General features: G+C 46.3%; 1 protein-coding gene across 2 annotated transcripts; it reads left to right on the forward strand.

The window, feature by feature from the left end:
- Nucleotides 1-539: 539 nt before the first annotated feature.
- Nucleotides 540-25,419, forward strand: LOC123091887 (3-oxoacyl-[acyl-carrier-protein] synthase II, chloroplastic). 2 transcript variants are annotated; one of them, XM_044513508.1, is made up of 13 exons: nt 542-1,054; nt 1,724-1,929; nt 2,030-2,233; nt 2,321-2,431; nt 2,516-2,611; nt 2,682-2,727; nt 2,851-2,930; nt 3,157-3,225; nt 3,340-3,424; nt 3,527-3,681; nt 3,770-3,850; nt 13,279-13,338; nt 25,061-25,419. In XM_044513508.1, exons 1-13 carry the CDS (start codon nt 895-897, stop codon nt 25,172-25,174), a joined length of 1,467 nt encoding a protein of 488 aa, XP_044369443.1. In that variant the 5' UTR covers nt 542-894; the 3' UTR covers nt 25,175-25,419. The 2 variants fall into 2 exon arrangements, with proteins under 2 accessions (XP_044369444.1, XP_044369443.1); XM_044513509.1 differs by lacking the exon at nt 13,279-13,338 and having other exon boundaries at nt 540-1,054.
- Nucleotides 25,420-25,870: the final 451 nt, after the last annotated feature.

Consider the following 25,870-nt stretch of genomic DNA (forward strand, 5'->3'; position numbering starts at 1 on the left):
AAACACATGTGTGCTGCTGCGTGTGTGCTGCCGTGTGTGTATTTGCTACTGCATGTGTACGTGCACGTATGTGTGTGTGTGTTGTTGCGTGCCTATGTGCTGCATGCGTGTGTGCTGTTGCGTGTGTGTGTGCTGCGTGCCTGTGTGTTGTTGCATGTGTGCGCGCGTGTGTGTTGCTGCGTGTGTGTTGCTGTATGTGTATGTGCTGCTGCGTGTGTGCTCCTTCCCCCACACTGATGCTGCGTGTGTGTACTACTGCCCCGCACGCACACATACCGCATGAGGGGCAAAAGAGTCTTTTCATGTGTCATTTAGGCTTAAAATAGACGGAAATGTCATATACTCCCTCCGTTCCAAAATAGATGATCCAACTTTGTACTAACCTTAGTACAAAGTTGGGTCATCTATTTTGAAACGGAGGGAGTAGAAAATAAAATTTAGAACTTGTCAAATAGGAAAAAAAACTTTTCTAGTGTCAAATAAGGAAGCAGATTTTAAGATAGTGTCAAATAAGGAATTTTCCCTACACTAGTGTTTGGCTTGAGCGGCTCAGCCTCCCTACAACTCCGTTCCCAGCGCACCTTTCGTCGAGCACCTGGCAATGGCGGCTTCCTCCCCGTCCGCCACCTCTCAGATGCGCCTAAGCCCCCTCCGTCCTTATTAAAGACCACCGCCGCCGCCGCTTTCCTTCTATCCAACTCCCGCAAATCCCTACCTACCCCGCTCGCGTTCGCTCGCTTGCGCCCGAACTGCCCGCATTTCTCGCGGGCACAGACCCCCGTTCCGGTCCTTGCCTCTGCCGTTTCGTGGCTAGTGGATGCCCCTGCCCTTCCCCTCCCGCGAATCCAGGTGATTCGCATCACCTTCGCGTCGTCAGGATCCAGTTCGTGCGCAATGTCGGCGGTGGCGCCACCGCTGTGCACTTGGATCGTCGCCGCCTGCTTGTCTGCAACCTGCGTCGCTGACGATGAAGGGAAGCAGCGCAACTACGGCGGCGGGCTTTTCGGCACGCGCCGCCACTTTGCTGCGCGCCGCCGAGGCGGGGCACGCTCTGGTGAGGCCATTTCCGTTGCCTTCTCCGCCCTTTCATGGTTTCTTGGTCCTTATCCGAATGTCAACTGTAAAATTGCGGTCGGCTGTAAGCCTGTAACCATGTAGGTCGTATCACAGGGTGTTCGGTGCGGGGTAAACGTCCGGGATTTATAGAGTTTCAGTTGTCAAATGGCTCGTGTGCATTTGGTGTTTCAGGCGAGAGACAATTATTCGCTGCTTTGTGCATGATTCTGTATGTGTTTATCTTGTTCTTATATGTGTGATGCATGCTCGAGTGAATAAGTGACTTCACCATGACGCCGTTATTAAAATAAAAGTATAATTTATCATAAACGTGGGATTTTTATCAGAATTGATATATACATGAGGACACTAAGTGGCAATGTGGGAATTCGGTGTTGAAGATTGTACTACTAAAAACTGGTGTTTTTTGGGTAAATCATATGATTGGAATTATCGCTAATGTGCAACTTCCATTGCCATTTGTTTCATTTCATGCGAATAAACCTTCCAATATTGTTCGTCGGTTCTGGTTGATTAAAGAAACATCTAACTGATAAACACTTCTTTGCGGGTGATGCTACTTTTTCTTTTGTGTGAGTCTATTTGTAGCATATGCCGAATCAAATTAGTTATCCATCACCTAAATGAGATGCCTTATGGACTGCAGGAGTGCCCATTGCTGTTTCCTTTCATCCTGAAAGAGGAGGTGTGGAAAACAACAAATCTGAAACCAAAAAACGGAGGGTAGTTGTCACTGGCATGGGTGTCGTGACTCCGTTAGGCCATGAGCCTGATGAGTTTTACAACAACCTCCTACAGGGTGTCAGTGGAATAAGTGAGATAGAAGCATTTGACTGTTCCAGCTATCCCACGGTATTATTTTATTCTACTTAACTTGGTGTGGGGTTTATTTTGCAATGTAGCTGAAATATCCTTTACAGTCACACTGCTTGACATGCTATCTTTCATACAGAGAATTGCAGGAGAAATCAAATCCTTTTCAACAGATGGTTGGGTTGCACCAAAGTTAGCTAAGCGAATGGATAAGTTCATGCAATATTTGATAGTTGCTGGTAAGAAAGCATTGGAAAATGGTGGGGTCACTGAAGATATCATGAACGAGTTGGACAAATCGAGATGTGGAGTTCTAATTGGATCTGGTATGGGTGGCATGAAGGTCCGGATCTCACAGTGTATATATTTACTTGTAAAGAAGGCAGTGTTTATTACACTGTTTCCTTAATGCTTATGATATTTTAAGCAGGTTTTTAGTGACGCAATTGAAGCATTGAGGGTCTCCTACAGGAAGATGAACCCATTTTGTGTACCTTTTGCAACTACAAACATGGGTTCTGCAATACTTGCGATGGATCTGGTGCATTATATGATCTGGATTATCAGTTTTTTTAATTTTCTCAGTGGTTAATGATGATTAATTTTAAGTCGTATGCCTATGCAGGGCTGGATGGGCCCAAACTACTCTATCTCTACTGCTTGTGCCACCAGTAACTTCTGCATCCTGAGTGCAGCCAACCATATCATGAGAGGGGAAACTGTAAGTAACTTGATTTTTCGTGACATCCTGTGAGGAACGCCCTACTTGTTGACATGTCCTAAACATGCAGGATTTGATGCTGTGTGGTGGTTCTGATGCTCCAATTATACCAATTGGTACGGAAACTCATTATTTGAGATGTCATCATCCCAATTGTTATTGGCTTATTGTTTTTTTTTTACTTGAACATCTTGTCTTTGCATGAATATTATGGTGATCATTTCTACTGTTACATGCAGGATTGGGGGGTTTTGTGGCATGTAGAGCTCTTTCACAGAGAAATAGTGATCCAACAAAAGCTTCTCGGCCTTGGGACATGGTTAGTCCTCCAAGATTTGTTTAACATAACCACTACCTAGTTAGCCAAATCATATGAATCTACAGTCTACGCTTCATGTTTATACCACTGATACATTTGTCTTCATGTTTACTGGCTTGGTGCACATATTTACCTAGCGGTGATGATTCTGCACTAGTCGCATGCTTGAAATTAGCAGAACCCGTACTGTTCTAACAGTTCGTGTTGTCTATTTTTTCTGCAACAGGATCGTGATGGGTTTGTCATGGGAGAAGGGGCTGGTGTGCTTCTTTTGGAAGAACTTGAGCATGCAAAGGTTGTGTTAATGAGATTCCTTAGATATTTTTTGTTCATGCTTTTTTTCTCCATTTGTGTAGTTCTTCCATGGTGATTTCTTTTCAAATGTCTGAATGGAATTTCCATTCTATAGCAAAGAGGTGCAGAAATATATGCCGAATTTCTGGGTGGAAGCTTTACGTGTGATGCATATCATATGACGGAACCACATCCTGAAGGTGAAAAATATTCTTTAACCTTGTGGTGCATCTACTTTTGTGATACTTCCCAACTGAAATTAGAACAATTTTTGTACTAATATTATGTTTATGTAATATCAGGGAAGGGGGTTATTCTTTGTGTCGAAAATGCACTAGCTGATGCAGGAGTAACAAGGCAAGACATTAACTATGTAAATGCCCATGCTACATCTACACAGTTGGGTGATTTGAAGGAATTCGAAGCTCTTCGCCGCTGTTTTGGGCAGAATCCTCAGGCATACCTCCTGATTCAGAAACAATCTTCTCTCTCTTCTTTGGCGTGTAAATTAAGCTCAGGAATGATATGCATTTTATGCATTGCAGCTAAGAGTAAACTCAACAAAGTCGATGACTGGCCACTTGCTAGGTGCTGCAGGTGGAATAGAAGCTGTAGCTGCTATACAAGTAGGTCTTACTGTAGTTTTCTTTTTTTATTTGAATCTAATATTTCCTGTTAGCTAATCTTATGCTACTGTTTATGAACTGTCATTTTGGTTCCTGGCTATATTACCTTTGTGCGATTTCTTGAATTCTGAACTCCCATGCGGTTTATGAATACCTATGTTTAAAACTCCATGCATGGAGCCTTTATAATCTAGCAGCGTCAACTCACCCCAAGTCCGTAAATACGAGTCTTCCCCTAAGAGATGCTTTGTTAAGGGTAAAAATGTTCAAATTAACAGAATATCTTACTACTCTCTCTATTTTCAGGGAATTAATATATATGCTACTGCTAAGTGGACAGTTCGAGAAATGCCACTACACAGTCTTAATTTTATTAGCATGCCATTGTTCAGTCACTGAATTCTGAAGAATCCCACTATGTCAAGAACTGGAAAACAGAACTCTTCTGTTATTCATTCTACCCCCTTTCCACCCATCCCCTATCCGCTCCACTACCTCCCGCCAGCTTACCTTGCCTTGTGCTGGTGACCAGCTGCGATGGCCCGAGCCCTCCCTGCATCTCACTGATGCCTTGTGACATTGACCTCTCCACGTAGGGCGAGTACCGTGACTTCCCATGGGAGCGTGTCCTAGAGGTTAGGGTTGCGGTTGATGCTGGTGAGCAACAAGATGCACATATCTGGAGGTGGAGGAGGCCATGGAACACCAAGCTTGGCCATGAATGTGGAGTGGAGAATTGGACTTCCACTCTTAGCTTGGAGATCTTATCCCTAGCTCCGTTGCTGGGATGGGAAGCAATGGAAGTGGCGAGGAATGGGAACAGAAGGGGGATGTGGAAGGAAGAAGCATAACATGATGCCATCCTTCAAGTTTCTGTAACGCAATAATTGCTTATTTAAATATCAAGTTTCGTAGTGGCATTTATCAGAAGTGGAATATATCTAAATTCCTCCCTCCCTTTTATAGGGCACCCATGTATTCAAGATTTATTATACTTTGCAATGTTTTACCAACAATCAGTTTAATAGGAGTAGTATATAAGGCCAGAAAAGTAGCATTGTCGGCTTTGTATTTGATGTATTCATATGAGCATGTTATGCAAAATTAACAAGTGACAGTAAATGAAATCTACAGCCTAGAGTTTAATTTGGTGGACTGTTAAGGTACGTTGTTTTAGTGAGTTGCAGCAACCCCAAAACGCAGGGATGCCTAGGTGCCTAGTCTAGAGTTTGAAGGTGCAAACAATAATAATTAAGCATACTTCATATGGCACGAAATAGATAAATATTTATGTAGCACATGGCTGGAGATTAGGAGGTATATCAGCACAATATCATTCCAAATTAAGTAATTTCTCTAGAGGGAGCAACATATTAAGAAGAGGGGTTACCGAGAAAAACACAAAACAAGAAAATGCAAAAATACGGTGCAATAGAGCAAGAGGCAGCAATATATAGAAGAGATCAAGAGGCAGCAATATATAGAAGAGATCAAGAGCAGATCAAATCATAGGGAGGAGAGAGAAGGAAACTAACCTGAGCTGATCTCAAAGTTTTGCAGAGGCGGCAGGATGAGAAGGCAACTAAGATTTGGATGTTGGCAAGCCTGCTAGAATGCCGACAGGCGGTCTCTTTCTCCCGACAGTGGTACTAGTGGCTTTCTCACTCACCTGCAGCCTAACTCAAAACTCATCAAGTGCCATATCTGTTTTTTTCTCTCACTCATGTGGTACCCACCCCTTAATATTTTTTGCCTCCAATCATGGTCATGGTGTTGCCAGGCACCCAAGTCGTTGCGCATAACTCCCACTAAGCTGTCACGACTTTAGCAACACAGAAGCCACACACTGAAGAATTGGTCCATTCTGATGTGGATAATTATCGAGCTAGGATACATACAGATTAAGCTGAGGTGGCATGTGTTGTTTGTGTGTTGGAGTGAGCGGGGACCATGTCAAAGCGTATTATGAGATTCCATTAAAAGGCATCTCTAACTCCTGTTCCAAATCATCGAAAAGTGAATTATAATTGTTCTGAACTCTCATCCGGAACTCTCATCCTGAACTCTCATCTCAATTTCGTTGTTCTTCGAGACATCACAATTTAGTATTCAGAGTAAGGTCATGATCCTGCGGTGCTCCACAATCCCTCGATCGACCGGTAACAGCGACCAGCTGGTTGAGACATTGCTCTATGGCTTAATCTTCTGTAAAACTGAAGTCGGCGTTCGACTGATTTGGAGGGAGCTGCGCTGGCACACAATTCCAAGCTGTCCGCTCAAACTCGACTTGTTGTGGAGAAGATGGAGCTGTGGTCACCTTGTCGAAAGCGGTCACCAAGGAAGTGGAATCCATCTCTGCCAAGTTGACTCCAACGACAGGGATTCACGAAAATCACGAAGCAGGTGGACGATCGGCAAGGACCCTGACATCGTCAAGCAGGTCGAGGTGACGCCTGCGGTGGTGACTTTGCCATGCCCATGATTTCCGTCGTAGGCTGACAAGGCACCATTGCTCGCCAAGAACGGGCCTCCCTTGCTCCAACATCGACAGTACGCCCTGTCTGACGAGCGGGATCACGTGGGAGGGGGGGGGGGGAGGGATCTGGCAGCTGCCGATTCTGTTCTGCGTGGACAATTTCGTCTGAAGCCACCCAAACACCAGTTCCCCACCTTCAAAGGCGAGTTTCCACTTCTCTAGGTTGATCCCGGCTATAACTATTTTGAGATGTACAACGTTCCTGGGCATCATTGGGTCAACACGGCAATGACGTACTTTGAGGGGGACGTGGCATTGTGGCAGCAATTGTACAAACGACTGCATCGCCGCATCCACTGGGACGCGGCCATTGCGGTGATTGTTGTTGGGTTCGGCTGCGATGAGTTTGATGGCCAAATGTCCAAGATCTTGTAGTTGAAGCAAACCGGCATGGTGGCCGAGTACAAGTTGGCGTATGTTAGAAATAGACTGAAGTAGAGGAGCAAGAGGAGAGCTGGGGCTGTACACAGGAAAGTGGTTTTCTGAAGCTGTATCTAGTATTGTTGCCGTGAGGACTATTTGTAGTAAATAGGCATGTCGGTTGTTGGAAGTGTATATGTAGATTGCCTAGCCCTTTCCATCAGTTTGAATTTTGGTTGCACTGGCTAGTGCATGAAAACATGGTATCAAGGCCTAAGGTCTTGAGTTCAAGTCCGGGCTTCGTAATTTATCCAGAAATTGTTGTTGCCCCCTCTATGTCCACGTATAAGCCTTTTGAGCCATACTTCAGAGCCTATTCACGTGTTGACTTCTGACATCACATGAGAGGGGGTGTTGAAGTGTATATGTGGATTGCGTAGCCCTTTCCACCAGTTCAGACTTTTTGGTTGCGTTGAGTAGTGCATGAAGCTTAACATGGTATTAGGGCCTAAGATCTTGAGTTCAAGTCCTGGCTTTCGCAATTTATTCAAAAATTGTTGTCGCCCCTGTCCATCTATAGGCCTCTTGAGTCATACCTCTTGAGCCATAGCTCGAACTTCCTATTGACCCCCGCCCGACTATCATCGACTAGCACCACATCATCCGCAAAGAGCATACACCATGCGATATCTCCTTGTATATTCCTTGTGACCTCATCCATCACCAAAGCAAAAAAGATAAGGGCTCAAAGCTAACCCCTGGTGCAATCCTATTTTAATCGGGAAGTCATCAGTGTCACCATCAGTTGTTCGAACACTTATCACAACATTATCGTACATGTCCTTGATGAGGGTAATGTACTTTGCTGGGACTTTGTGTTTCTCCAAGGCCCGCCACATGACATTCAGCGGTATCTTATTGTAGGCCTTCTCCAAGTCAATGAACAGCATATGCATGTCCTTCTTTTACTCCCTATATCTCTCCATGAGTTGTCGTACCAAGATAATGCCTTCCATGGTTGACCTCCCAGGCATGAAACCAAACGGATTTTTTGTCACACTTGTCATTCTTCTTAAGCGGTGCTCAATGACTCTCTCATAGCTTCATTGTATGGCTCATCAGCTGAATTCCACGGTAATTAGTACTCCCTCCGTCCCAAAATAAGTGTCTCAACTTTGTACTAAAGGTTGAGACACTTTTTTTGGGACGGAGGGAGTACAACTTTGAACATCCCCCTTCTTGAAGATTGGTACTAATATACTCCGTCTCCATTCTTCCGGCATCTTTTTGCCCAAAAAATGAGGTTGAAAAGCTTAGTTAACCATACTATAGTTGTCTCCGAGGCCTCTCCACACCTTAATGGGGATAAACCAGGGCCCATCGCCTTGCCTCCTTTCATCCTTTTTAAGGCCTCCTTGACCTCAGACTCCTCGATTCGTCGCACGACATGTCTGCTGGTATCAACAGAGGAGTCGTCCAGTTCAATGGTAGAGCTCTCATTCTCCCCATTGAACAACTTGACGAAGTACTCCCACCATCTATCTTAATATCCCCGTCCTTCACCAGGAGCTGGTCTGCTTTGTCCTTGATGCATTTGACTTGGTCCCTCACCTTCCTCTCTCGGATCTTGGCCATCTTATATATCAGCGTACAACAATCTATTGGACCAGAGAGCCCCTTACGTTCGGCGAGGGCTCACAACACACAAAGAGCAACAACAACCGTGAAAGCTCTCGAGCAACAACCGTGAAGTTAAGACCCTACTCCTGCTTAGTGGATTATGTGCATATGAGCCCTATGATTACATTGAGCGTGACCTCGCCGGCAACGAGCTCGGGAGGTGCTGCTAAGCTACTGCAAATGGGCAGTGTTTCGATCTTTGTAAAGGTTGCCATGGCCCTGCTTTTATAGATGAAAGGGGCCACCACAGTGGCAAAATAATAATTACAGAGGGGAAATAGTGGATACAATGCTATCATACCTAACACTGATGGTGTAGGACAAACACATTAAATGCGTTGTGATGTGTCACGCTGGGACAAATACTGGCAAGGGAGCGCCACTCCACCTGTACCGTCAACCCATCTACCTTTTATTACCGTGACACACCCTCTGGACGGGTGTCAATAAAGTTGATCTTCATGCGGTGGATCGTTACGTGCTCCGACAAGCTTCACCTAACTGCCTACGCGCTTGCCACTCGTAGGCAAGATCCTGACAGGTAGGTGTGGTAGAGCGGTGGAAGAGGTTTGTGCTTGATGGTGCGGAGCTTGCCGGTGATGTGGAGATTGCCTTGCCGGAAAGGTTGCTTCTCGGCAGCCTGAGTCTTGATCTTCAGTACTTCTTGATGACCTACCTCAAGGTCTTCTTCATGGTTTTATCTACCATGTCTTGAGTGCTTTGTGATGGAACTATCTTTCGTCTAGCCCTTGGCGGCAAGGAGGCTACAACTGTCTGTGCGTAGTCAGGGGTATGAATACCTATGTTCAATACACCGACATTATAGATGTCCTTTTCGCCTTCCTTCGTGTCTAACCGCTCGTAGAGGTCCTCATACGCTCGACCCCTTGCTTCACTCACAGCTCGTTTTGTGGCCTTCTTTGCCATCTTGTACTTTTCTATGTTGTCTGCACTCCTATCCAGGTATAGGCGTCTCAAACAATCTTCTCCTTAATAGCATTCTGGACATCATCATTCCACCACCAGGTATCTTTAACTTTGTTTCTATTTCCCCTGGACACTCCAAACTCCTTTGATGCGTCCTTATGAATGCAAGGCGCCATCTTGGTCCACATATTGTTTGCATCACCTCCTTCCTCCCAAGGGCCCTCCTTAATGACCCTCTCCTTGAATGCCTGAGCTACCTTCCCCTTGAGCTTCCACCACTTCGTTCTAGCGCCATTGTCACGTTTATCCCGCTAGACACGAATCCCAGAGCGAAAGTCAGCCACCACAAGCTTTTGCTGAGGGACAACACTCTCTCCAGGTATCACCTTACAATCTAGGCATGCACGTTTGTCTTCTCCTCTCGAGAGGATGAAATCAATCTTGCTAGAGTGTTGACCACTACTAAAAGTCACTAGATGTGATTCTCTCTTTTTAAGGAGGGTATTAGCTACGATCATGTCGTAGGCTAGAGCAAAGCTTAAGAAATCTTCTCCTCCTTGATTCCTGATTCCTGATGCCATAGCCAAAGCCCCCATGCACCCCTTCAAAACTTGTGTTAGATGTACCCATGTGGCCATTGAGGTCTCCTCCTATGAAGAGCTTCTCGCCAATCGGTACACTCCTAACTATGTCATCCAGGCCTTCCTAGAACTCCTTGGTGTTCTCATTGTGGCCTACTTGCGGGGCATACGCGCTGATAACATTGAGAACTAAGTCCCCAACTACCATCTGGACCAGTATAATCCGGTCCCCATGTCTCTTGACGTCCACCACTCCATTCTTGAGGCCCATTTTGATCAAGATGCCTACTCCATCTTTGTTGGCGGGCGTCCTCGTGTACCACAGCTTGAAGTCGGTATCCTCCACCTCCTTCGCCTTTTGTCGCCTCCATTTGGTTTCTTGGACTCAAAGGATATCAACACCTCTCCTCACAGCTATATCAACTCAACCACTCTTATGGAGATGAAACCCAAAAGATTTTCGTTGCGCGTAACCCTCTCAGCAACGCGCCACATCGGAACCCTGGTGTGGTGTCAAATGGGCAATGGGCGGTCCGTCACCACCCCGGTGGCGCGCCATATCTTGATCTGGATACGATGGCAAGTGAGCAAGGATCGGGTTGCCGCATCCTTAATGGTGTGCTACACCGACGCCGGGTGTACTGGAAAATGAGCAAGGGTCTCCATAAGAACAGTTGCAAATATATCACGAACATATAAACTTAATTATGAACATGGAAATAAGTAATAACATTTCATTATTGCCTCTAGGGCATATTTCCAACTTGAGTCACTTGAAGGACTTGCACGAGAGGATTTCTTTGATCATTTCTGGAGAATTTCTGGAAGCTGATTTTCTTTGTGAACTTGTTGAATTTCCTCACAAGATGAGTGACGTCTTCGTGGATTTGGGATCATCAGAATCACACGAGGGATCTTCTTGAGATGAAGAATCAACTTTAGCCTTTAAAGCTTTGGATTTTAAATCATGACTCTTGTGATAGCTTGGTCCATACAAATCTCTCTTTTCTTCTTGCTGCAGCTCGCGTGTGTTGAGTCTCCCGAGAACATCTTTTGGGTCAAGTTCCTTGTAATCAGGACGCTCTTGAATCATTAGAGCCAGTGTATCAAAGGTGCTATCTAGCAATCTGAGCAGTTTCTTCACCACTTCATGGTCTGTGACGTTAGTGGCGCCTAGAGCTTGAAGTTCATTGGATATATCGCTATCTAGCAATCTGAGCAGTTTCTTCACCACTTCATGGTCTGTGACGTTAGTGGCGCCTAGAGCTTGAAGTTCATTGGATATATCCAAGAGATGATCATAAGTATCCTGAACACATAAATTTTCCCGCCTCTTCAAGTGCTTGAAGCGGCCGTGAAGAACATCAATCTTGGTATCTCTTTGAGTGGAGACATCTTCATTGACTTTTTGTAGCTGATCCATATCTACTTCGTAGTCCTCATAGAGCTAATGTGACCATATTGCCCTTTCTTGGGGCAATCACATATGAGGTCTCTGGCTTGAGCATCGTTATGTTGTTAGGATCAAGTTATGTTGTTAGGATCAAGTATCACATAACCTTCAATAACTCTCCAGAGTTCTTCATCGACAACATTACACGCAGACACATTTTATTCTTTCAATAAGGGTAGTCCGTGCCATTGAAGGTTGGCGCTTGGCGGAAGCCTTGAAATTCCATGTAGTTGACATAACTGAAACTCTAGGTGGTTAAACCAAATCACACATAATAAGGGAGCACCTTGCTCTGATGGGGAGTGGGAGATCTTTCTGGAATTATTCGAGAGAAGCTAATTCTTCGAAGAACAACAATCTGAACATAACAGGAATATAAGAGACTAAAGAAAAACTAAACAACGCATTCGATCAAAGTCTTCAGAACAAAGGAGAGCATGCAAGCGACGAAATAAATCAAGTAAACTATCCTAACACATTACGTATACATTTCATCACAAAGACACTGGAAGTAGAACAAAGCATAAGTAAATGCAACTGAACAAATAAGTTCAGTGGAAGTCTTCAAAGAGGAAAGGGATCAAATTCTTCAGAACAATTATTCAAAGTAAACAAAAGTGAAGAATATGAAACCAGGGCTCGGTAAAGACAATTGATTTGTGGCACCAGTTCAAGTTGCTATGACAACTCTACGTCTGGTTGGAGGGGCTGAGATTTAGCTCAGAAGACCAACTCTTCCCATTCTCCTTGAGCTAAGATCACTCAAATGACGCTCAATCACTCGTGGTAGATCTCCAAACCTTCACATACTTCTTCAGCAATCCACAATGACCTTTGGATGCTTAATTGACGCCTAATCGTTTGGAAGATCACAATCTTCAAGTGTAACAAGTCCTCGATTTACCCGAACAATTTCTTCAGTGATGCTTAATCATTTTGGCTATTAGGTATTGTGTTTTTTCTCACTAGGATTCACTCAAATTCATCGGGAGGATGAGTTGATGAGACAACACTTGTCTAAATTTCACACGGAGCAACCAACCAACAGATGATGGAGAGGGGTGGCTATTTATAGCCGGAGTCGCAACCCAAGACCCGATATGACCGTTGGACGGGACGGGCCCGCCAACGAGCTGTTGCCACCGAGGCAATGGTTGGAAATTTGGACTCTCAAATTCCTCATGATAGGAGAACCAAACTGCTAGTTTCCTAACTCTTCAGCGAGGACTTTGACTAAAGCGCCCTGAAGAATATCATCTTGGACACCAAAGAAAAAAGACATTGCGCTCGAAGAGATTTCCAAAGTCTTCACTTGAAGAAATAGATTTGGATTGAGCACACTTTGGAAATATTGTGTTCGTATCACCTCCCCCCCCCCCCACACGTCTTAACAGTACGGATTGCCCTGTGACTTAGTGAAAAGTAAAAAGAACTATAAAAAGACTTAAGTCTTCACGATCATCCAGTTCTTCGGCTAATTCTTCAAATGGGTGCACCGAATTCGTCAATGTTTCCTTCACATTTGTAGGCATCACATTCATTGGTTAAACCAAATCTTCAGAGACTTCCACCTGTGTATGCTCACAAACACATTAGTCTCTTAACCACTTTTGTCATCAATACTCCAAACCACAAAGGGGCACTAGATGCACTTACATTTGCCAAGAAGAATCAAGTAACAACCACCTTTTATTCATCCAAAGGCCTGCAGATACTCAGAAAAGTAACCCGCAACAGGTTTTCATCATTCATTGTGCTAGTACTAACTTCAGCGAGCAACTGCTAGGAGCCTAATATAAACTATGCACTATTTGTTCTGATGCAATCATGCAAATGATAATATCATACTTCATGATTGTATTCTTCATCATGTACCTTTGTTTCTATGCAGGCTATAAGAACTGGTTGGATCCATCCGAATATCAATCTAGACAATCCGGAGAAATATGTGGTAATTTTTTGTTGATACACAAGTCTTTTTTTATCTTGCATGAGTCTTATAGCACTTCACATTAGATTGAGCCAATGCTCGTAGCCATTATGATTTTTTTTTCTACCGTGCTATTGTTTACTGAAGAAGTTTTAAATGAAAAACAAACCTAGTGAATCTAATGAGTAGTGGTTCTTTTAACATGATGCCATAATTTTGCTCCTAGTGTGTTCCAACTCCTCGGAGAACTCTTTATTGCAACCTTGAACAACGGCCCTGAGTTCAGATTTTAACCTCCTAAGTTCCTCCGAGTAAGCTGCCATAAGTCTTCATATGAATCCAAATCCTGGGTCAGGTGGATTTGACATCCTCTGGGTCAGCTGCCATGTCAGTTAAGTGAGTCGTCCCAGCATTGCCAGATTCATTGCTGACACGTCATCAGCGCCACCTATTAACAAGGTGAAAGCACTGGAGTTCGTCATCTCTCGCTCAAGCTACTGCATGCTTCTGTGGATCTCACTTCTCCCTCCTGTTTGCGGCAATCCTGAAGCCTTGCTCTTGTGTCAGGGCTCTCCACTTGTGCGTGCGGAACCTCTACTCTCTCACGCTACCCGGGGTTGCATGCAGAGCCCTACCCCCGTTCCACTGCTGTGCTGAAGCTCTCTCTCTTCACTCCGCCGTGATGATGCCCTCTCGACTAGGGTTATACAGAAAAGGGAAAAGGTAATTTGATTTGAGAGTAAAGAGAGAGCCAGGGCCGGCCCTAGCATCTTAGAGGCCCTTGTGCGAGTTTCATATAATGGGCCCTTATAATATACTCAAATTCTCTTCCAGTGAAAGGGCTTAGCACCGTTTTCAAATTCAACTAATTGATTTACAAGTTAGATCCTTTACTTTTCTCACAACCAGATGATAATTGCTTTTTTGGAACATTATGACAAAAAAAAAGAGAGAGAGCACCTGAATTCCAGAATCTCGGTTTTGGAGTAAATTAGAAGAAATTCTATGCTCCATCCATCCAATAATCAAAATTCATGCAAGGGCACAACCTGCAGAATTTACATGACTGCAATTTGAACAAAAATAGAGCAATTAAGTAGGTTGAACATAAGCAATGGCTTATCATGAATTTTGGTTATTATGTCAACTCATCATAACAGAAATAAATAGACAAAGATCAAAGAATTGAGATCTAAAAATTACCTGGAGGAGTAATGGCTTGATTGCTTTGCTTGAACAGTGCCTGGACTTCACGTCTGCATCGCCTGCCCTCGGACAATGACCACGACTCTGTCGATGGACGGCCATGGTGTAGGTTGCTGCTCTCGCTTTCTTCCCAGAGGCCCAGGACCAGGATGTGTCGCCGGCTGGCCAACGTCCGTCGGGGTCCTTTGGGGAAGTTTATAAGATGCGAGGAACCAAAGAAATTCATTGATTAGCTTTGGGAATTGGGGCCTGGCCTCTTGATGTAGGGTAGAACCCTAGATGCCCGATCTTTCACTATTGCAGGGGATCCTACGAAGAACACGAGGGAAAACACGGGGGGAAACACGAGGGAAAACACTCGAACCAACAAGATTCGGTTACACGTGCTAGATCCTCGAAACACAAAGAGATACATGATCCAAATCCAACAAAGGACGATACAAGTGGCGGTAGTTCTTCTCCGTGAGGAGGTCTTGTGGGGTCTTCCCATGATGGGGTCTTGAATCCGCTTGGCGGATCTTCTCCGAAGAGGCTGTGGACTCCAATGGAGAAGTAACCAAGTGGATGAGCAAAGCTCTATCTCTCCAATGAGCTTATCCTTTGCTAACCCTAGAAAGAGGGAGGAGGAGTATTTATAGTCTAAGTGGACGAAGGGGTACATGGGCTTCGGCCCAACACGCAGTCAACACACAGGCGTCGGACGTCCGACGGTCACCGGTCGTCTGATGGCTCGCGAGGGTCTGGACGTCCGGTACTTGTCGGAAGTCCGACATTTCGGCTCTTGTTAGGTTGCGTCGGTCGTCCGGTCGGGGTCGGACGTTCGAGACGTCGGTCGTCCGGAGGCTTCTATACTTCCGATGTTTTGGCTCGGTGATGGTGGTGTCGGCCGTCCGATGGTTCTTGGCCGTCCGGGCACTGGGAGGTGTCGGTCCTCCGGTCGCTGGAGCGTGCGCAGGCTGGGACTTGGCTGGCCGGTTGGAGCCTCCAGGCATTGGATGTCCGCTAGGCGTCGGTCGTTCGGTGGCTGGGAGTTTCGGGCAGTCCTTCTTCTTGGTCCTTGTACTTGGTGTCCTCGCTGCCTTGTCTGTTGGGTGCAGCTGTTCCGTGGCTTTCCTCCAAACACCTGATCACACATAGGGTCTCCGCTTGAGGTAGTAGCCATGTCTCATATGTAGAAAGTGGTAGTTCGGAGAGGAGCGAGTTCACCTGAGAGGAGCGAGTTCACCTTATCTTCAATAGCCTTTGCTCGAGCTCTTGTCATTGGTCCAAGTGGTGTCGTGGGAGTTGGTAGGTCCATGGGGATGACCTTGGGATGCTCCGCATCATCTCCCCCCCCCCCTTGGAAAAGATCCGACCTTGGATCGAAAGCCTCATCACCATGGTAGGGAGAGAGATCCTTGATGTTGAAGACGTCGCTCACGTTGTACTTGTCGCGTGAGAGATGGATCTTGTATGCATTGTTGTAGCGTGCTAGCACCTTGAAGGGTCCGTCGGCTCGAGATAGAAGCTTGGATTTGCGTTTGTTCGGGAAGCGGTCCTTGCGAAGGTGTAGCCACACGAGATCTCCAACGTCGAATATCATGGGTTGCTTGTTGATGTTGAGCTTGGTTGCGAGTCGTTGTACTTGGCGCTCGATGGTGTGCCTTATATCTTCATGCATCTTCTTGAGGTAGCTCACTCGTGCATTCGCGTCCATGTTGATGCGCTCTTGTAGTGGTAGAGGAAGAATGTTCAATGGGGACAACGGGTTGAAACCGTAGACGACCTCGAAGGGGGACTTGCCGGTAGTCGAATGTCTTGCGCGGTTGTAGGCGTACTCGACGATTGGTAGACACTCCTCCCACTCCTTGATGTTCCTCTTGATCAACACGCATAGTAGAGTGGAGAGCGTTCGGTTCGTCACCTCCGTTTGGCCGTCGGTTTGAGGACGGTACGCCGAAGAGAACAAAAGCCTGATTCCGAGCTTGGCGCATAAGGTCTTCTAAAAGTAGCTCAAGAACTTGACGTCGCGGTCCGAGACAGTACTCTTTGGCACTCCATGGAGTCGCAAGATTTCCCTACAAAAAAGATTTGCAACATGTGAAGCATCGTCTATCTTGTTGCATGGGATGAAATGAGCCATCTTAGAGAATCGGTCCAAAACAACAAACACAGAATCTTTGCCATTTCTAGTTCTAGGCAAACCAAGCACAAAATCCATGCTAATATCTTCCCATGGGTGATATAGAATTGGAAGGGGCATATAAAGACCATGGGATTGAGCTTTTGACTTAGCTTTGCGACATGTCGAGCATCGGTTGGTGAAGCGTGAGACGTCGCGGAACATCTTGGTTCAAAAATAGTTCTTGGAGAGCGTGGCGAATGTCTTGTCGTGTCCAAAGTGTCCCATTAGTCCTCCTCCATGAGCCTCTTGCAAAAGTAACAAACAAAGAGAAGACTCGGGGATACATAGTTTGTTAGCTCTCATAAGATAATCATCCTTGAGGTAATAGCGTTCCCAAGATGTATGCTTCAAACATTTGGCATATGGAATAGCAAAAGTAGGATCATGTGCATACAAGTCTTTTATGTGCTCAAAGCGAGTGACATTCAATTCTAGTTTAGTAACAAGCATGCATTTGCGGGAAAGCACATCCGCTACAACATTCTCTTTGCCCTTAAGGTACTTAATGACATAAGGAAAAGACTCTATGAATTCGCTCGAATAGCAAAAGTAAGCTATGGGGCGCTTCTCTTGCATTAACACACCTCCTATGCCGTACCCACTAGCATCGCAATGTATTTCAAACGGTTTATCAAAGTTGGGTAATGCAAGCAAAGGGGCATGCGTAAGCAAAATTTTGAGCTCATTAAATGCGGTATCTTGGGATGGTCCCCAAACAAAAGGTGCATTCTTCTTACTCAAAGCATGTAAAGGAGAAGCAATGGTGCTAAAATCCTTAACGAATCTACGATAGAAACCGGCTAGGCCAAGAAAACTTCGCACTTGTTGCAAGTTGGTTGGTTGTGGCCAAGTTTTAATAGCATTGATCTTAGATTCATCTACATGCACACCCTTAGAAGATACTACAAAACCCAAGAAGACAAGCTTATCAACACCGAAAAGGCATTTGCCCATATTAGCATAAAGTCGCTCTTTCCTAAGGGTTTGTAAAACGGTTCTAAGATGGGTGACATGATCTTTGAGGGATTTGCTAAACACAAGAATATCATCGAAATAGACGACAACAAATACACCAATCTATGGCCTAAAGAACAAAATGCATGACTCTCACGAAAGTATTGGGTGCTTCGGATAAACCCATTGGCATAACAAGCCATTCATATAGGCCAAATTTGGTCTTAAATGCGGTTTTCCATTCATCACCTTCTTGTATGCGTATTTGGTAGTAGCCACTTTTAAGAGAAAATGGTGGCTTCGCTAAGCTCATCTAGCATATCATCTAAGCGTGGAATAGGGTAATGATATCTAACGGTGATAGCATTGATGGGACGACAATCGGAACACATTAGGTGCCATCTTTCTTAGGAACAAGGATTACCGGTATGGCACATACGCTCAAGCTCTCTCGTACATGGCCATTGTCGATGAGTTGTTGTACTTGCCGTTGGATCTCCTTGGTTTCCTCGGGGTTGACGCAGTAGGGTGCCTTGTTAGGAAAGGGGGCTTCTGGTATGAGGTCGATGCGGTGTTTGATGCCTCGTAGAGGTGGTAGTCCCGGAGGTAGCTCATCGGGGAAAACGTCTTGGAATTCCTGCAAAAGAGAAGACAACACTAAAGGTAGATTGTGTGAGGTGTTAGTTGTAGGTGCCTCGTCCTTGCACAAAAGGACATAGTGCATAACACTTGATGGGTTCTCACACACTTCTCTCATCTCACTTTTGGTGTCAAAAAGGACTAGATTCTTCTTGTCGCTCATCGTGGAGGCACTCGATTTTGGCTTGTGGCGCTCACTCTTTTTTTGGTGGGTCGCTCCCTCACTATTCTCTCCATGATGGGTGGCTTGCTTGTCGGCGATCACTTGACTTGGAGACATAGGTTGTAGCACGTACTCCTTTCCTTTCATCTTGAAGCTATAGTGATTGGTCCGCCCGTTGTGGATGACGCCTCGATCAAATTGCCATGGTCGTCCAAGAAGGAGGTGGCAAACGGACATCGGAATGACATCACACTCCAACGTGTCTTCGTATGCTCCGGTCTTGAAGGAAACTTGTACCATATGCTCGACTTGGATAGTGTCGGAGTCGCTTAGCCATTGGACCTTGTAGGGGTGTGGGTGCTTCATCTTGACCAATCGGAGCTTGGAACATAGCTCTTCACTTGCCAAGTGATGGCAACTCCCTCCATCGATGATGACCTTCATGGACCTTCCATTGATGCCGGCCTTGGTGTGGAAGATATGGCATCTTTGGTCTTCGTCTTGTTGATGTTGAAGAGACAACCTTGGAGACAACAAGAGCGGGGCTCGAATCTTCGTTACAAAAGACTTGATCATCTTCATCTTCGTTCACTTGTCGGTGCATGGCCACTTGCTCAAGGGCCTCCATTTCCTCTTCACTCATAGAGTCATAGGTTCCATCGTCGTTGAGGACCATGGTGCGCTTGTTGGTGCACTCGAAGGACTTGTGGTCTCGACCGCCGCATGTGAAGCATTTGATGGAACTTGTCTTGATGGTCTCATCCGGTGGAGTTGTAGATGATGAAGCTCTCGGCTTGAAGTTGTTTGTAGTAGGGGGACGACTTGAAGTTGTCGAAGTCTTCTTGTGACTTGTCGCCGTTGCTTGGTGAAGCTTTTGTCGAGGTAGGAGTCGTTGTCGTCGTTGAAGCATGGTTGTAGGAGGAGTTGTAGTTCTTTGGAAGAGTACTTGGCGTACTTGAAGTCATCTTGCACTTGCCGTTTCGCTTTGGTAGCTTGATGCACTTGCTCTATGAGGTTGGAGTAAGGTTGGAAGTCGGCAATCTTCTTGATAGGATGATTGAGTCCATTCAAGAAACGTGCCATTGTTTGCTCATCATCTTCCGTGACATTGGCTCTTATCATGGCAATCGCCATTTCTTTGTAGTATTCTTCAACGCTCTTTGTTCCTTGCTTGAGGAGTTGGAGTTTCTTGAAGAGGTCGCGGTTGTAGTATGTTGGCACAAAGCGTGCTCGCATGACATCCTTCATTTGATCCCATGTGGTGATTGGTGGTTCACCTCTTGCTTCTCGCCGCTCGATGACTTGTTCCCACCATATGAGTACATAGGCTTGGAACTCAAGGGATGCCATGGCGATCTTCTTCTCTTCCTCATAGTTGTGCAAACGAAAGATCTTGTCGACCTTCAATGCCCATGATAGGTACTCTTCGGGATCATTGCTTCCGGTGAACTTGGGCATGGTGAACTTGAGTTTGCCGTAGCGTTGCTCTTCATTGTGTTGTGGTTGATGGTGATGATGACGCCCTTGACGTGGAGGGTTGTCAACCTCGTGTTCTCTTGGCATGGAGGATTGTCAACCTCATGTTGCTCTTGGCGAACTTGGGGTTCTTGTCGAGCTTGTTGCTCATGTCTAGCTTGAAGGGGAGCTTGAGGAGCTTGACGTTGTGATCGTGCTTGATAGTTCCTCTCTTGAACTTCTTCGCGAAGTGTTTCTTGTTGCTCGTGCGTTTGACCATTGCGGTCGGCGATGGTGCGACTTGTGTCGTGAAGGGCACGTTGCACCTCAAGTGCTTGGGCTTCATGCCGTTGTTGTTGTTGACGGGCAGCCTCGGCGTCTTGCTCGTCTTGGTGTTGGCGTGCGCGCTCTTCCTCTTGTTGGCGTAGACGTTGCCTTTCTTGTGCTTGCGCGGAAGTAGCTTGATTTTTGACGATGTCGGTGTTGTTGTGCTAGAAGTTGCTCTTGAGGATCGGTGCCATGTAGAGGATTGCAGTTTGCTTCATGGTCTTGGCGCGCGGCTCGACGTAGAGTGTTCGATGTCGGTATACTTGAGCCGGAGATAGTGTCGTCAGAGTGTCGACTCGAGCGGCTCCGTCTTGAGTAGGACGAAGTGGTAGAAGAGCGGTTGACCAACAAGGCAAGAATCTCGTCCATTCTTGCATCGTTCTCTTGTTTGTGTTCGTCGAGCTTGTTGTCGAAGTAGTCTCTTGTACGTTGCTCGGAGAGTCGCAAGTCGGTGGCGAGATTGTTGATGCGGTCGCTCATTGCTTGTTGTTCTTGATGTAAAGCTCGTTGTGCACCGAAGAGGTGGCTCCTGGTGACGTATGAGGTCATGTCGTCGTCTTGCTCGATGAAGAGTGGGTTGGTAGAAGAACTTGGCCTATCCATCATTCCAAGTAAATATGTGAGTGGGAGAAAGAGAAGAACTTATACCAAATGTACCTTGACCGATGTTGAAGATGGATCAATGATCACTCAATTGTGCAACAAGGAAATAGCACAATTGGTACCAATTCTTGTCGGTTCTCACACCTACACAAGTAAAAGCCTTTGGGTGGAGCTTGGTGAGGATGGTGGCACAAAATTTGATGCAATTGTTAGTAAGACTCAAAGATGTTGAAAGAGATTCGCAAATTGCAAATGCAACAAGTAGACCAATAGCAATATGTGGCATACTGAAACACACACACAAATAGATAAATGGGGTCGTGCAACCAAAAATGAGCTCAAAATGTGGGATCCACGAAAAATGCTCTTATTGCACAACACTAGAGAGACGCTAGCACGTTGCACAATAGGCGGATACGAAACTTGTGCACAACCTACTAAGCAAAAATGCAACGACTTCTATCCCAAGTATGCTATATGTATGGTATTCCTATGATGTGATCCAAGATGATCGAGTATGACAATCTTAATGTTGTATGATGCTACGGTTCTTGCTTAAAAGCTCTTTGCTTATCTTCCTCTTTTTGCTTAAAAGCTTGTTTGACTCTTTCTCTTTTGAGCTCTTTTGATGACCACTTATGCAAAACTTCACGAACCAAGCTAGCATTTGTGTATATGCTATGACAACCTTGTGACACAAGAGATGATACCAAGATATTAACACCACGATGATGATATATGCTATGATCACTAATGTGCACAAGTAACGTTGCCGGCAATACTTGAATCTCTAGTCTCGATAGGAGAGGTACGCAAAAATGGGCTATGGGGTTATCAAAGCAATGGCAAGAAGTACACAAAGTGTCGTTGAGGTTACCGTCGAGGTTAGTCATTTGTAAGCAAGGACGGATGACGGTGAGGTGGTCAAAATTGTTGAGCGGTCGATGTCGATGATGAAGATGAGCGGCGGCGATGTCGAAGTTGAACCGTCCTAAGTAGCCGAAACGCGTTAGGAAACGGAAACCGCAACTCAAATTCTCAAAGACCCAAATGTGTCAAAATTGTGTCGGAGTGCGGAGCGTGTAAGCGATGGTCGTTGCGGAAAGCAGTGGTGGTATGAAAGTGTGTAAGCGGAAAGGAGGTATTGAAGTGCGTATGCGGAAGTGGCGGTGGAACGGTGGTGGTGGCCGAACTGAAAAAATTCAGTTTTGTCAGGGATTGTCGAACGTTCGAGGTTGGTCGGACGACCGGTACTCGTCGGACCTGTGGTGCCTGGGCGATTTCGGGCATGGGATGAACTCAAGGGTTCGTGACGGGGAGGCAAAATTCGGGCAAAATAAAACTTCATCACACCAACAAATCACAAAAACAATTGGGGCTATTTTTGGTGGGGATTTTCGAAATTGGGGAAGAACACTACAAAATTAGGCTAGAAAACAAGGGTAGGGGCTCCAAAATCGTGATCAACCAAGGCTCATGATACCAAGATGATGTAGGGCAGAACCCTAGATGCCTGATCTTTCATGATTGGAGGGGATCCTACGAAGAACACGAGGGAAAGCACGAGGGGAAACACGAGAGAAAACACTCAAATCAACAAGATTCGATTACACATGTGCTAGATCCTCGAAACACAAAGAGATACACGACCCAAATCCAACAAAGGACGATACAAGTGGCGGTAGTTCTTCTCCGTGAGGAGGTCTTGAGGGGTCTTCCCGTGATGGGGTCTTGAATCTGCTTGGGGGATCTTCTCCGAAGAGGCCGTGGACTCCAATGGAGAAGTAACCAAGTGGATGAGCAAAGCTCTATCTCTCAAATGAGCTTAATCCTTTGCTAATCCTAGAAAGAGGGAGGAGAAGGAGTATTTATAGTCTAAGTGGACGAAGGGGAACGTGGGCTTTGGCCCAACACGCAGTCAACACACAGGCATCGGATGTCCGATGGTCACCGGTCGTCCGATGGCTCGCGAGGGTCCAGAAGTCTGGTACTTGTCGGAAGTCCGACGTTTCGGCTCTGGTCAGGTTGCGTCGGTCGTCCGGTTGGGGTCGGACGTCCGAGACGTCGGTCGTCCGGTGGTGCTCGGCCGTCTGGGCGCTGGGAGGTGTCGGACGTCCGATCGGCATCGATCGTCTGGTCGCTGGAGCGTGCGCAGGCTGGGACTTGGCTGGCCGGTTGGAGCCTCCAGGCGCCAGATGTCCGAGGGGCGTCGGTCGTCCGGTGGCTGGGAGTTTCGGGCAGTCCTTCTTGCTCATTGTACTTGGTGTCCTCTCCGTCTTGTCCGTTGGGTGCAGCTGTTCCGTGGCTTTCCTCCAAACACTTGTTCACACATAGGGTCTCCGCTTGAGGTAGTAGCCATGTCTCATATGTAGAAAGTGGTAGTTAGGAGAGGAGCGAGTTCACCTTATCTTCGGTAGCCTTTGCTCGAGCTTGTGTCATTGGTCCAAGTGGTGTCGTGGAAGACGTAGGTAGGTCCATGGATTTCGAGTCGCTCGACTAGTCGCGACTAGTCGTCGACTAGTCGACGAGTCGCAGTTCCAGGGCCGACTCAGCCTCTCGACTCGACTCCTGGGATGAGTCGAGCGACTCGCGCGACTAGTCTCGACTAGTCACGACTAGTCGCGGTTTTTGGGTCGAACGACTCGAGGCAGCGCTGGATCTGGAGCACTCTCCCGCCGCCGTGCTGCTGCTGCTGCTGTGCTGCCTCGCTGCTGCTGCTGCGCCCTTGCCGCCGCGCTGCTGCTGCTGCTGAAGCTGAAGCGGCAAGAGGAGCAGGCTGGGAGGAGGAGCGGTGGCAAGAGAGCTGCTGCGGGGGAGTTGAGAGATCCATCGCTGGGAGGAGTGGTGGACTGGTGGCAAGAGAGTGGCAGCGGAATGTGTGGCGGCTGTGGTGAGGGAGGAGGGAGTGTGGATGGTGGATTAGGTCACAGGAGGAGTATATAGCTACTAGATGGGCTTTTGGGCCACAGGGAAGTGCATAACTAGTGGCCCATCTCTCAGTTGGCCCTGGTTACTGCTGCTGGTGGTGTGCTCCTCCCCTCCTCCCCTGGTTGCTGCTGCTGCTGTGCACTTGTGCTCCTCCCCTGACTGCCTGCTGCTTAACTCGCGTTGACTCGTCGCCATGTCGACTCGTCGACCGTGAGTCTAGACTAGTCACGACTAGTCTAGAGTCGCCCTCCCCGAGCGACCCGTCGACTCATCGACTCGAAAACATTGGGTAGGTCCATGGGGATGACCTTGGGATGCTCCGCATCACCTCTTAAGAACTTGGGGCAATTAATTGGGAAAGAAGACGGAGAACGGACACGAACGAGGGCGTGATTCAAGGAGCCAGCGAAGGAATTGCTGTTCGTGCGTGAATTGTTTCCTTCGTAATGGGCCAGGCCTGCTTATCTTGTGTACTAAACTACTAATCTATTTTTCTAGAGATGTATGGGCCCCTGCTGAGACTGGGCCCCAGGCCGTCGCACTCCTCGCCATGGCCCAGGGCCGGCCCTGGAGAGAGCACGAGGAGAACGAGCATTTCTAATCTGCAATGCTGATGTGGTGATGACATTGGAGTGCTGGTGTGGCGGTGATGACGTTGTAGTATGGCAGTGGCTCACCTGAAACTGACGTGGCAGCTTACTTAGCCTGTAGCTGGAGTCAAACCCCACCTAACCCAGGATTTGATGGGCATGAAGACTTTGAGGGCCCAAGTTAAAACAATTAGGGGTTGGAAGTTGAAATTTGAAATCTAAACTTGGACAAGAGTTCATTGTTGAAAGATGGATACCACTCACACTGCGTGTAGCGTTCAGAAAAAGTCGAGGCTAAGAAAGATTTTGGGGCTTTCGACCCAGGTTTAAACACTGGAAGGAGAGCGGCCGAGGAAAAAGGATTCTGGTGTCAAGTCTAGTTCAAGAGTGAGTCCTAGAGAATAAGGAGAACAAATGGGCCACTAAGTCAGGCCACACAACTACCACTATTACCGTTCTGGTCCCTTTTTCCTGGTTGAATGGGTTTCACCAGGGAGGCTAAGACATTGCACAATATTTTGCTCTGCTAGACCCGGCTCTAGTAATTTTCTCAGATTCACCTCACAGTGGTCATGCTCTAACTCCGCCCCTGGCCTACAAATTCATCAACATAGCAAATGTAGAAGTTATTTTGAACACGGAGTTTCATCTTTTTAACGTTTATGATCATTTTGCCATGTTTTCATTGAATATGCTTAAATTTTAATCTTGTAGGATGTCAGCTTGCTGGTGGGATCACAAAAGGAGAGATGTGATGTGAAAGTCGCATTGTCGAATTCATTCGGATTCGGTGGGCACAATTCATCAATTTTATTTGCGCCCTTTTGAGCTATGTTGGTGTGCTAGCTTATGACACAATTGTGTCGAGGAACTAGAATTTTGACAAAGCTCAGCAAGACAGCTACATTTCACGAGCCACAAATTTGTAATGGGAATTTAACTCAGTAGAATATATTGCTACATAGGTGAGCAAAGAAAGCAATTAAGTTTCTTTTGTATTGCAAAAGCATATATATCCCATGCAAGGGTGTCCATTCAGAAGTTAATCAAGACGTTGCACATGCACTTTGGTACATCCTATTTTTGTACCAGATGCTATTTGATTCGTCGTATGGGAACTTCAATGGGGCCGGTATGTTTCCCTCTCGCTGTTTTACCAGGCAGAGACAGGCAGAGACAATGCTTGCTGACGCAAAACTGACTTGTGGTAAATTGTTTTTTGTCCAAAGGGCTGCAAATTGCTGCTGTATCTTGATGTGTTAATTACTGTAATAAGCAGCCATAGTAGCTGTTTTAATTTTTAATTCGGCGTCAATTTTTATGAAGAAAACAAAAATGCATGGCCTCTATGGGTGCTCGGTGATAGTGGGGCAACGGTGCTCCCGTGATACGGTTAGGGCTAAGAAGCTGATGTACTTGTGTGCATATTTTGAACTGCTTGAGGACTTTTCTGCAAAAAATGTCCATCTCACGGGAGCCCCCGGATCTAAGGTCCAACGCGCGAGCTCGTACCGGAGGACCTGA

This window comes from Triticum aestivum, chromosome 4B (assembly GCF_018294505.1).
Source record: "Triticum aestivum cultivar Chinese Spring chromosome 4B, IWGSC CS RefSeq v2.1, whole genome shotgun sequence".
NCBI classification, from domain to species: Eukaryota; Viridiplantae; Streptophyta; class Magnoliopsida; order Poales; family Poaceae; genus Triticum; species Triticum aestivum.